The following is a 13117-nucleotide window of genomic DNA, read 5'->3' as shown; positions in this document are numbered from 1 at the left end:
AGAGCCACTTCCATGCCACAAAGAGTCATCAAGTGGAGGTAGAAGAAGACAAATCTCCCAAATGGTTCTCAAGGAACTTTCCAGTGTGGGGGCGGGCTCCAAAGAACCCTCTATGGAAGTACACAGAAATGCAGCCCAGTGCTTCATCAGCAGATGAATAAACAGACTCAGAGGACTTCTGGGACTTGCTCTGAGTCACAAAACCATCACCAGGACCCCAGTACAGCATTCCAGTCACTCTGTCAGGAGTCCTAAGTAGGTGCTTCAATTCCACAAATGCAAAGCACTGGGCTGAGTTCTGGTCTCCTGAACCGAACAGTACAAACTGCATAGAAGGAAGCTCAAAGAAGACAGAGACTGATCAGAGCTAGAGGGGTAAATGACTGGCTCTCACAGAGACCTGGTTCCCTCCCTGGCCACCCTTTTCAGAGGTATATTTTCACTCATTACCCACTCACTGGAGCAGTGTCTAGAATGCTTGGAATGCTACAAGACCTGAGTTCAAATCCAATCTCAGACATTAGCTATATGACCCAAGGCAAGTCACTTAACCTCTGTTTGCCTCAATTTCCTCAATTGTAAAGTGAGGTTCATGATAGCACCTGTCTCCTAGGGTTGTTGTGAGGATCAGATGAGATATCTGTAAAATGCTTGGCATAGTGCCTGACACTATTACGTACTTAATAAATATTTGTTCCCCTCTTTCCTCCCATGGCACCCCCTCCCCACACCCTCTCAGCTGAGGATCTCATATCACACTTCACTTGATCCAACTATCCCTGCTGCTTTAGTCCTACATCTCTCCTCCCTTTTTCAGGTAAACTTCTTAAGAAAGCCATCTACATTCAGTGCCTCCACTCCCTCTGCTCAGTCTTGCTTCTAAAACCTTTGCAATTTGCCTTCCAATCTTATCATTCAACTGAAACTGCTCTCTCCAGAATTAATAATGATTCTTCAATAGCCAAAATTAATGGCCTCTTCTCATTCCTAAGTCTTCATGACCTCTCTGCAGCTTTTGATACTGTCTATCTCCTAAAAATGGTTTCCTCTCTCTAGAGATGTTTTTGAAATGGTCATATACTGATGTTCCTCCTACCTGTTTGACTAATCCCACTTAATCTCCTTGGCTGGATCTTCTTCCAGATCACATTGACTAACTACAGGTGTCTCCAAGGCTCTGTCCTGGGTCATCTTTTCTTCTCCCTCTATAAAAGAGGTTGGAAAACTTCTTCTGTGTAAAGGAACAAATAGTAAATATTTTAAGCTTTGCGAAATGAGATGAAATCAAGGATATCATGTAGGAAAGAGAAAACAAATTTCCACAAATATTTTTTACTGACAAAATTCAAAACATAATAATCATAATTGAGTATGTTTTTTGTAATACAGGTCTACTAATGAGGAGGACAGAATCCTTTTTGGGGGGATAACATTTTGCTTAATTGGGGGTTCAAGTGTTTCCTCTTATCAAAATAAATTGCAAATGTCTCTCTGAGAATGTGGATCTCTTTTGAAATTTCACTTACTTCATGTTTGAAAATGTCTATTCACACAGATAATTACTGCCAAATATTGGTATCAGTCCATGAGTATGATTTTCATTGAACACATTCATCACTTGGAAGGCATTTGTAGAATTCTATTGTTAGCACATCATCACATTATAGATGAATCACTTCCAGGTGCAGATTAGGTAGAACCTCCTCAATTGCACAGTTAAATAGATTTTAAACTATGGCAATGTCTTTTCCATTTCTTTTTTTTTTTTTTTGCCCAAAGTCACACGGCTAGTAAGTGTGTCAAGTGTCTGAGGCTGGATTTGAACTCAGGTCCTCCTGACTCCAGGGCCAGTGCTCTATTCACTGAACCACCTAGCTGCCCCATGGCAATGTCTTTTATACTTAGATTGAGATCTGAAAAATGTTGCTGGAATTATGCCCCCAAAATATACTCCCTGCAAATATGGGTAGAGTTCTTGCTTCCTTAGCTTTGGAAGTATATAATGTTACCTGTTGACATTATTTGTAATTCAAACAATGTTAGTTGTCATCGGATTGACTTTCCCATAGCTAAGTTTTGCATTCCAGTGCTATTTTGCCTTTTAATTTTAGATTGAATTTATTAAGAAACATTATCAAGTTAACAGCAAAAGCTCATTTCCAAAAACCATTCAGTGTTCAATAGCAGATGTCAAGGATGATTTTCCTTGTTCAGAAAAATTTCAATCTTGACCTTGAGCTCAAAAAATCATAATACAACTTTTTTTTCTTTCTTTTCCTGTTTTGACATGATGGGTATATGCCACAGTATGGCAATCCACATAGCACTCAAAAGCCTCAAGTGCCCCTCCCTTCAATTCCTTCACAAGGCTAGTCACACAGGGTCTCTGTTGCAATGATCCACCTCTGTTGATCAAAGGCAGCCACTGACAAGACACAAACAAATGATCGTGACTGTGTTCTGATAAATCTTTATTTTTGACACCGAAATTGGAATTTTATATAATTTTCATGTGTCATAAAATAGTATTCTTTTGATTTTTTTCCCTGATCATTTTAAAATTTGAAAAGCATTCTTAGTTTGTGAGATGGACAAGGTCAGGCAGAAGGCAGCCTTTTGCCCCCAGGCCTCAGTTTAACAGACCCTGCTCTATACTATTCACCTGGTGAATCATCAGCTTCCATGGCTTTGACTCCCCTTCCTCTGCAGATGGCTCTCAGAGCCAGCTCTCTAGCCAAACCTACCCTCTCTCCTGAGGGCTAGTCTCCCATCATTCTCAAACTGCATGGCCCATGGATATCTTGTCCGAAACAAAACTCATTATCTGGTCTCCTTGGTGTTCCTCGACCAAGAACCTCCATCTCCCCAAATCTATGCCCTTTCCCTAGCTGTCCCCAATGCTTCTTGAACATCCCCAGAATGTTCTTCCTCCTCACCTCCACTTCTGGCTTCCCTAGCTTCCTTGTGCACGAGGCCACTCCCCACTCCAAGGGCCTCTTTCTCAGTTATCTTCCATTTATCACCCTACTTATCTTGGATGTACACAGTTGTTTTCATGTTGTCTCCTGTAAAAGAATATTAATTCCTTAAAGGCAGGAGCCGTGTTTTTGCCTTGCTTTGCATTCCCCAACTTTAGGACTGTGCCTGACACATAGTGCTCAGTGAGTACTTGCTGACTGACTAACTGAAGATTCTGTGAAGTGGGGGGGCAAGGGTGCAGGTATTGGTTTCGTGCCATGTCTGATAGTGCCTCTGGTTTCCTCACCATCTCTCCCAGTGCTGGGCCCCTGAGCACTGCCACTACTCACAGAAGCCCCCTTGGCTCTCTTGTAGAGGTGAGATGTCCCGTGCTGCCCTTGATCACCAGTGGCACCTACAGCTGCACAAATGGAATCCTGCTAGATTCCCGCTGTGACTACAGCTGTGCCAGTGGCTACCACCTGGAAGGTGACCGAAGCCGGATCTGCATGGAGGATGGGCGGTGGAGTGGAGGCGAGCCTGTATGTGTAGGTAAGTCCAGTCCCCACACAGTTGTCCTGCCACCTGGTGCTGCCCTGACTTGAACCATCCCTCCATGAGTGCCCACGCCATTAGGAAACTATCAATCAGTGAGCACTCTAGTACTTATAGATCCTCTTCAGGGACTTCTATTGCTTCTCCCCACTCCCCTCAATCCCACCCTGGGCTAGGCTTCTTCCTGAGATATCTTTGGGCTCCTTGCCTCTTATATGCACCCAAGGGAGTAGATTAGCCTCCCAGGAATGAAGGGGGACTCTGGAGTTGTCATATGATTCCTAACCTTGGCAGATATAGATCCCCCCAAGATCCGCTGTCCCCACTCCCGTGAAAAGATGGCTGAACCAGAGAAGCTGACTGCCACGGTGTACTGGGACCCGCCTGTGGTGAAAGACTCTGCAGATGGCACTATCACCAGGTGAGTACTGAATAGTATCTTTCTCCCACAGCAGCTACTTCTTCCAACCTCACTTTCACAAAGAATATACAGACCATGGCAAGAGGGAGGCTGAGTTCCCTGACCCTCACCCCATAGCTCCCGCTCCCTAATGATTATTCTGCTCCCTTCGATCCAGGGTGACCCTGCGGGGACCTGAGCCAGGCTCCCGGTTTCCCGAAGGAGAACATGTAATTCGGTACACTGCCTATGACCGGGCCTACAACCGGGCTAGCTGCAAGTTCATCGTCAAGGTGCAAGGTCAGAAAGGATGCACAAACTCCCCTGGTGCTTCCCTTCTCTTTCTGTTTTGCTAGACCAGGCACACGTGCATAGAGAGACAAAAACGCAGGCCAATAGAAAAAGTAGCTGAATTTGGAGTCAGAGGAACTAGGTTTGAATTCTGGCTGTTAATTACCACCTGGGTGATGAGCTGGTCACTATCTCTCTAGGCCTCAGTTTCCTCATCTGATTTCTCTTCCTATTCTAAATCTATGATCTGTGTTGTGGAAGAGGACTACCAGACTGGAGATGTCCTCCAACAAAACCAGCTTGTTTCAGCTACCCTGCCTCCCCAGTCTAGACCCCACAAGCCCCTTGCTACTGTCTGGATATGGATGATCTCACATAGCCCGATCCAGTCCTTCCTGCAGACATGCTTTAGAAGTCCAAGAGTCTTCTCAGAAATCAGGGATGCATCCCTGAGTTATCTAAGTCTGAGCACTGTGGGACCATTCTGGTGATTGCCTACTCCTTCTCCCTGGTGCTTCCAAGCTGTCTGCCCTGGGGCTTTCTTAAGGGTCCTCTCGCACACAGAGCTTGAAGGCTACACATGTCCTTGGTTCATTTCTGGTCACACTGGAAAGTTACCCTGCCCTAAAACTGGCTTTGCTGCTGGTCCCCTTTCCGGTTGCCCTCAGGCTTCTGGCTGACTTTTCATGCACCACAGTTTTCCACTGTATTTCTTGATCATTATCAAGGTTAGCTGGCACTTCAGGGTTTTGCCAGAATGGGTACAGAGAAGCTGCACAGTCTGTCTCCAGTCAGGCGGTCATCTTGACAGGGAGTTCTCTCCTTTCCTACATCAAGGCCAGCTCAAGTCCTGCATTTTCACGGAATTTCCCCAACTACTTCAGCCCTCTCCTCTGAATTCCTACAACCTGTCATTGATTTATATACAGTCTTCGATTTTCCCTGTTTTGTTTTTTCATTTGCAGATTCCATCCTGGGCACACCATGGTCTCTCACCTTGGAAACCCAGCATGGACCCTGTCATGGCCTTTCTTTGCTAGCCTGACTTGAGTTCTTCCTCCACAGTGAGACGCTGCCCTACATTGAAGCCACCTCAGCATGGCTACCTCACCTGTACTTCGGCAGGGGACAATTATGGGGCCATATGCGAGTATCAATGTGATGGGGGCTACGAGCGCCAGGGGACCCCTTCCCGAGTCTGCCAGTCTAGCCGACAGTGGTCAGGATCCCAGCCCATCTGTACTCGTGAGTGAGAGAAGAGGGAAAAGAGAGAGTTCATGTGGATTGGGTTGTCTCATTTCAGAAGGCAACCTGAGCAGAACTGTAACTAGCAATTTCTATAGCCCAGAGAAGTGGAGAAGATGGTAGGATCACCGAGGCTATGGTACTAGAGGGGAGAGAAATGTGTGTAAGAAAGGAGAGGAAACACCCTCAGGAAAAGGCCTCTGCTGCCACAACAGGCAGGGGCAAGGCAAGCAAAGATGGAAGCATGGCCAGGACAATACCATTGATGCCCATTCATTTAAAATGTTCGACTCTGTGTAAAAGCCTCATCAGTCCCACTCTAGTGACATCTCTGCTCTGATCTGAGATCTTGTTCAGTGATCATGGGCGGGGGAAGGGGGGTAGATTTGACATGTCTGTTGTAGCAGCCTGTGGTACCCAACAGAAGGAAGGGGTATCTTCACATACTCTTCCAGGGGGTAGAGAAGCAGCTTCTAAGTAGGTTTGAAGGAAGGAGTCTAGAACCCAAGAATATATTCACTGAATCATTTGGGAAGAAAGGAATTGGCAGTGTCCTGAATGACCCGCCTCCTTCTATCTTAGCCATGAAGATTAACGTCAATGTCAACTCCGCTGCAGCCCTCCTAGATCAGTTCTTTGAGAAACGGAGGCTCCTCATCGTCTCCTCTCCTGACCCTTCCAATCGATACTACAAAATGCAGATCTCCATGTTACAGGTGAGCCAGTGCCTTCCCCGTTCTTCATGCCCCCTAAGCTACTCCACAACCTGCATTCCTTCCCTTGTGTCCCATCTCTCCTCCTTACAGACAATCCATACTATCTGTGAGTCGCTCATTTTTTTCATTCACTTTTAATCTGCAACTAAAATCCTCAGCCCCCAATTCCATTTACATTCAACCTAATTGCTAAAGACAAAATTGCAACATAGAAAATGTTGATAATTCAGATTAAACTGAGAAATGTGTCATGCACATATTTTTTTCCTGGAGAGCTGTTAAACTTTTGCCAACATACCACTGCTTGAAGTGATATGTAAATGGAAGTTGTTATTATTATTCTAATGCTTATATTGGGAACCTGTGTTAATGGATAGAGAGCTGGCCTCATTTCACAGTCAGGAAGCACTGGGATCAAGTCCCACCCTAGATACAGACTGGCTGTGTGACTCTGGACAAGTCATTTAATTTCTCTGGGGTCTAGGCAACTCTCTGAGACTTGAAGTTGCCCGGCATATACTGACCTACATTATTAAAGGGAAGTCACAGTCCCAAACCAAAACAAGGAAAGAAGACACTTATCCTGGTGAGATAATAAGGCTGCTAGGCCACAGGTGCCCCTTTCTGAAGGGGGCATAGAATAAAATACCTTCCCTCCAAAGCAATGGGAATTAGCACCAGAGTGGTCTGAGAGTATCAAAAATAGCATCATAGGATTTGGAAGCAACCTTAGAAGCCACCAAAGCCAACCCCTTAATTTTACACAGAGGAAAAGGAAGCAAACGGTGATCAAGTGACTTACCCAAGGACACATAGCAGTTAAGCACAGGATCAGCGTCCAGATTTCAACTCAGGCCTCTGACTTCAAATCAAGCATCTCTTCCACTGCCCTAATACTTGTGGGAACATTGTCAGGGAAAGCAAAAACGTGGAACAATCCCAAGGAAGGGTGTGGCAGTTGGCCAGAGACTTCCTAACATATAACACCAGTATGTATTGGGCCAACTTGAACTCATGTCACCCAAGCAGGCTGCTAATGCCAGAGAAGGGATTTAGAAAGTGGGTATTTAAGAAGAGGTCAGAAGGAAGGCTTTGGAGAGAGAGCTGTGAGGTTCATTCAGGGCAGCTGAGTAGGGTGGGGGCCAGCTGCCCACAACAGAGATGAGACTGATCAGAGAATGTCTGTAGACAGTGAAGGTGCAAGTAGCCATGAGAAGAGCCCTGAAGCTGAGTGGGTGATCCCAGGGCCAAGATGAAGGACTGTTCCTCCAGGGGCCCAAGGGAAAAAAACAGAAATGGGTCACAGAATCTCAAGAGCAGGATGGAACCTTAGAGACCACATGGCCCCAACCTCCTTATTTTTCAAAGGGAATAAAGAAACAGATCCACAGCTGGTTTAGAGACTTGTCCACACAGGTGAGAAACTGAGACTGGACAGGGAGTGGGCCTAGATTATGTTGTGCCCTATTAAGAAGCATCAACCAGTCACTAAGCATTTATTAAGCACCTACTCTGTGCTATGCAAAATAAGAAAGAAAAGTCAAATCAGTCCCTGAATGAGAACATCCAAGAGAAATCCAGAGTAAATGGGAGGTACCTTAGCAGGGGGTGGCACTAGCAGCTGGGGGACAGGCCTGGAAAGGCCCTCAGAAGATGGCACTTGAGATGAGGCTCAAAGGAGGATGCTGAGGGATCCCAAGAGTCCAAGGTTGGGAGAGTGAGAGTGTGGGGTCAGCCAAGGCAAAGGCATGGAGATCCTAGAGTGCATGGTAGGTAAGAGAATGTCAGAAGATTAGGAAGGGAGGTGGTTTAAACACCAAACAAAGGGCTTTGGATTTGCCCCTGGAGGTAAGAGGGAGCCACTGGAGTTTGTTGAACATGGACTTATGTGCTCAGACCTGTGTTTTAAGAAAAATCACTCTGGGGCGGCCAGGAAGCACAGCAAGTAAGAGCACCGGCTCCAGTGTTGAGAAGACCTGGAAATCGAATCCCGGGCTCAGACACTTAGCACCCACCCAGAAACACCTGGCTGTGTAACCTTGAGCAAGTTACTTAACCCCAATTGCTTAGGGGCGGCCAGGTGGCTCAGCGAGTAAGAGTACCTGCTCCAGTGTTGGGACGACCTGGAGATCGAATCCCGGGCTCAGACACTCAGCACCACACCCAGAAATAACTGGCCGTGTAACCTTGAGCAAGTTACTTAACCCTGATTGCTTTAAAAAAAAAAATCACTCTGGCAACTTAGTAGCATAGGGAGAGACTTGAGAAAGGAAGAAAATCTAACAGGTTTTTGTGAACATCTAGGCTAAAAGTGATAAGGGCCTGAACTGGGGTGGGCTCAATGATCAGAGAGAAGGTGTATAAAGAGAAAAGAGAAGAGGGCTGAGGACAAGACCTCGGGGGACATCTACACTCCAAAATTCCCATCAATGGTGGGCTTATTGACCACTCTGTCCTTATGCACTGGTACAGTGAAAGAAAGAAGATTCATGGATTACAGGAATAATATTTAGAGGAAAAGCTCACTCTTTGGCCCACAGTGGCTATGGAGGGCACCTTAAAGCAGAGTCATCTGATCCATTCAGTCAGTGCGGTGATCCAGACAGTGAGGCACAGATGTGGGCACCACACATGGAATGTACATGAAGCAAAAAAAGGCAGAGAAGAAGGAAGACAAAGGGCAGAGATGGCAGAACTGAGGGCAGCTGTGCTGGAAGGGCAGAAAAGAGCATGTGCTGATAATGGCAATTGGGGGTAGGGAAGAGTGGCAAGAACCAGGCAGGAAAGCTTTGGAGCAAGGGAGGAGAAAATGGCTGAAAGCAAGAGCAAGTCAGGGGTTAACGAAAAGGGCTGTGCCCAGGAAATGGGGATGTCTGTGTTGGTGAGATCCCAGGATTTACAGTTACACAGGAACTTAGAGATCAGCCAGGTCACTGCTCCCATCTAGAGCTCAGCTAAGTCTCAGAAGTATGTGATCAACAAAGATGATGGCCTGGTAACAAGGGAAGGTCAAGAGACAACTCAAGGACAGCCCCTACGTTCACTGAGTAACCCCCTGTGACAAAGGGCAGGCGGCCATGGAGAGTCTACGATTTGCATTACAGATCCCCTGAAATAGCAACAAGAACAGCCCAGAATTTGGGAATTTGTAAAGTACTTTAAATACATTATCTTATTTGAGCCTTACAAAGGCCTCATTAGGTAGGATCTATTATGACATCCATTTTCCAAATGGGAGGACAAAGGGCTCAGACTGTTTAAATGACTTGACCAGGGTGACAAAGTAATAATAACACCAAGGACAACTAGCATTGCGAAGAGTTTTTCAATTATTATCTCATTTTAGCCTCACCATAACTCTGAGAGGTACGTGTTATTAGCATACCCATTTTACATGTTAGGAAACTGAGACAGGCAGGTGACTTGCTCAGGATCACACAGCAAGAAACTGATGCTGGATTTCAGGTTTTCCTGACTCCAGAACCAGTGCTCTATCTACTGAGCCACCTGGCTACAAATCACTGAGGCAAGATTTAAACCCTGGTCTTCCTGGGCCCAAGTCCTAGTCTAAGAGCCAAACAATGGTTTTCACCTGGGTGACACGGAGTGGAATGAGACCATGGAGCTGTACTTTATCTGTTTCCTAGATAGAGCCTGAGACTCTCCCACCTGGCAGTCGGTTTGTGTGCTTCAAATGGCTAACAGTGTGTCTGCTATGTATGGAAGGAAGGCAGAGCACAGGAGGGCCAGAAGGCTCAGCTCCAATCTCAAGGGACTAGCCTTGCTCTTTGGCCTCCTTCACCCCAACCACACTGTGGGCCCAGGGGGGGCTGAGCTAAAGGGATGTTTCACACAGCCTCATCCCCAAAAGGAGCCTTTGTTTGGGGGCACTTCCAGGCCCTTTTCATCCCACCTGTCTCCTCTCTAGCAATCCACCTGTGGGCTGGATCTTCGCCATGTGACCATCATCGAGCTGGTGGGGCAGCCTCCTCAGGAGGTGGGACGCATACGGGAGCAACAGTTGTCAGCCAGCATCATAGAGGAGCTCAGGTATGGCCTGGGGAGACTGGGAAAGATGCAGACAAGGTTGGTGAGAATGGGCATTGTGGGAGATGCCCTGGCCCCCTTCTACTTCTGAATGTTTACTGAGGCATCCCGGAACCCAGGGTTCAGCCCCCATTCCTATTGGCACAGGCTCATTGGTTTTGCTCTGAAGGCATAGTCACACCCATCATTCTCCAAGGGAGGCAGGATCTTCTCTTATCAGCATCCTTATCGTGATACTGACCTCATAGAGAGCACTGCCTATCCTTAAAAATCTCTGGGTTAAGGACCACAGTACTTATCCCCAAGAGTTTGTTCTCAATGGGGCAGAAAAACAAAAGCCAACTGCCACTGAGACAGAAACTGGGAAATAATAATAATAGCTAGCGTTTGTATAGTGTTTTAAGGCGTGCAAAACACTTTACAAATATCATGTTTTATTCTCACAACAACCCTGGGACACAGGTGTTATTATTAGCTTCATTTTGACAGATGAGGAAATGGAGGCAGACAAAGGTTAAGTGACTTGCCCAGGGTCACACTGCTAGAAAGTCTCTGAGGTTGGATTTGAATTCAAGTCTTACTGACTCCAAGTTTAGTGTTCTATTCATTGGGCCTCCTAGCTGCTCCACAGGCAATGATGTTTCCATGGTAATAGCTCCCATCATCAAAGAAGGCTCAAGTGACCTAGGGTAGTAGATCCTTTGAGGGGTTTGAGGGTAACTTGGTATTGATGGTAAAGGCTGGCCTAGCCAATTGGGGTGGAGAGGGCAGTGCTTAGGAGTTGGGCAGTGTCCAAACAGAACTTTAAACCCACCTCTCCTTTGGATTTCCTCCTTTCTCTTGAGGGGATCTCAGCTTTCCAGTCACTCAGATTCACTTCAAACTCCCTTCTCCCTCACCCCTCCATATCCCAGCAACTGATCCACAACTTCTCTCAAATCTGTACTATCATGGCACAGGCCCTGCACTGACCATGTCACTCCCCTGTCTGAGAAGCTCCTCTGGCTCCCTGTTGCCCCCAGAAGAAAATACAAACTCCATAGCTGAGCATTTCAAGCCCCTTGGAGCACAGCTTACTCTGACTTAGCTCGTCGCGCCTGGTGTTGCCTCTTTGGACTCCGTGCCTTTGTTTGAGCTGTCCTCGGTGCTTGGAATCTAATTTCTCTTCTCTTAGGAGGAGCAGTGTGGTTTAGAGGGGATAAAGTGCTGGATCGGGAGAACTTGGGTTCAAATCCTGTCTGCAACGCTTACTTAGCATCTGGGCAACTTCAGCTTGTGAACATTCACGCTAACATGAAGGCGTAATAACGAAAAGAGAAGACACTTGGCAAGCCCTGCTCCTCCAAAGGTCGCCGAGGGCTTTCCAAATGTCCTCTTGCGTGAGGGGGCTTGGCAGGCGCCTCCAATGTGCAAACTCCGCAAAGGAACGCGGGTGGAACTCTAGTGCCCAGGGCACGGCTAGTGGGAGTCCGAATGGAGCCGAGGCGCTGCGTGGGGGGCGGGCCGGGGGCGGAGCGGCGACACTGGAGCTCCGAGTGGCCCCTGCCCACGTAACCCCGAGTTCTCCCGTCTCTATGACAATGGTGCTGCTGGAGGCAGGCAAGTCGTCACGCTGAGAGGAGGGTGTGCAGCCGCCGGGCCTCCGGCGCGCTCCCACAGAAGCCTCCGGCGCATCCTGCTGCGGGCTGCGGGGAGGCCACGGCCCTGCTCTCCAGGAAGGTCTGGCTGATTGCCCGGGAGGCGTGGGCGGCGCCCGCCCCGAGGGCCTCTTGTCCGGGTGGGGGGGGGTCCCTTCGCGCGCCCCCCCCCCCAGCCTCTGGTGCTGACCTCTTATTATCCCACTGACATCCCGCCCCCCTCCTCCCCCAGCCTCGTTCGGCCTATACAAGGGGGCCCCGGCTCGGCTCCGCAGCCTTCAGATCTTTCTGGGGGCGCCATCTGTCCGGCGAGCCCCGAGACCAGAGCGGGCTCAGCCGCTCCGCCCTCCAGGCCCGGGGAGCGCGTGCGGAGGTGGCCACCATCTTGGCGCAAGGGCCAAGGCCTGCCTTCGCCGAGTTGAGCCGGGTGACGTCACAGCTCGCGAGCGCGGCCCCGTTGCCGCTCCGCCCCCCTCCTCCTCTGGCCCCCTCGGCGGGCCCGTCTCCCTCCCTTGGTCGCCTCGCCTTTCCTTTCCTCCGGCGCGCGGGCCCCTTCCCGCGCTCCCCCCCTTCCTCCTCCTGCCCGGCCCCGCCCCTCAGCTCCGGCCCTAGCCCCGCCCCCGACTTTCCGCGTGCCCCAGGGCGCTCGAGGCTCGCGCGACAGACGTACGGCTGGCGGCGGCAACGGCGGGCGGCGGCGACGCCAGCCGCGAGCTAAGCGATGCCGACCAACTGCGCGGCGGCCGGCTGCCCGGCCATCTACAACAAACACGTCAACATCAGCTTCCACCGCTTCCCGCAGGATCCCAAGCGGCGCCTCGAGTGGGTCCGCCTCCTGCAGCGCGACAACTTCGTGCCTGGCAAGCACTCCTTCCTGTGCTCCCGCCACTTCGAGGCCTCCTGCTTCGACCTGACGGGCCAGACGCGCCGCCTCAGGGGAGACGCCGTGCCCACCCTCTTCGACTCCTGCACCGCCCGCCGCAGGGGGCCGGCCAGGGGCAGGGGCAAAGGCAGAGGCAAAGGGCGAGGCCGCGCAGCCGCGGACGGCGGGCAGGAAGAGCAGGAGCGCCAGCGTCAGGCGCCCCAGCTGGAAGCCCAGGCGCCCCAGCTGGAAGCCCAGGCGGAGGCTGAGGCTGGGGCTGAAGCCGTGGTGGCGGCAGAGGCCGGGGCAGAAGCTCGGGCAGAGGCCCAGGCGGGCGACCACCAGGCAGAGGCCCAGGAGGGCGACAACCAGGCCGAGGCCCAGGCGGGCGACAACCAGGCCGAGG

The 13117-nt window shown here is 49.6% G+C and overlaps 1 protein-coding gene and 1 long non-coding RNA gene across 2 annotated transcripts in view; one reads left to right on the top strand and one right to left on the bottom strand.

Annotated features, from left to right (window-relative positions):
• LOC138143959 (uncharacterized) overlaps positions 1–12016 on the bottom strand; it is a 52474-nt gene extending 40458 nt beyond the window's left edge. Inside the window, exons 1-3 of the long non-coding RNA XR_011163831.1 lie at positions 11290–12016; positions 10079–10231; positions 1097–1231 (exon numbers count right to left, since the gene is read on the bottom strand). This is a non-coding gene — a long non-coding RNA (uncharacterized lncRNA). The remainder of the gene's footprint in view (positions 1–1096; positions 1232–10078; positions 10232–11289) is intronic.
• SRPX2 (sushi repeat containing protein X-linked 2) overlaps positions 1–13117 on the top strand; it is a 32825-nt gene that overhangs the window by 17316 nt on the left and 2392 nt on the right. Inside the window, exons 5-10 of the mRNA XM_069065273.1 lie at positions 3334–3510; positions 3808–3934; positions 4092–4213; positions 5270–5449; positions 6032–6165; positions 10094–10215. Coding sequence (XP_068921374.1) covers positions 3334–3510; positions 3808–3934; positions 4092–4213; positions 5270–5449; positions 6032–6165; positions 10094–10215 — 862 coding nt within the window. The remainder of the gene's footprint in view (positions 1–3333; positions 3511–3807; positions 3935–4091; positions 4214–5269; positions 5450–6031; positions 6166–10093; positions 10216–13117) is intronic.

Source organism: Petaurus breviceps, unplaced genomic scaffold (assembly GCF_028583685.1).
Source record: "Petaurus breviceps papuanus isolate PSGF00001 unplaced genomic scaffold, PetGlider_PUasm1.0 90681, whole genome shotgun sequence".
NCBI classification, from domain to species: Eukaryota; Metazoa; Chordata; class Mammalia; order Diprotodontia; family Petauridae; genus Petaurus; species Petaurus breviceps.
The sequence above is the reverse complement of the archived record's forward strand: the minus strand, read 5'-3'. Positions and strand labels throughout refer to the sequence as shown.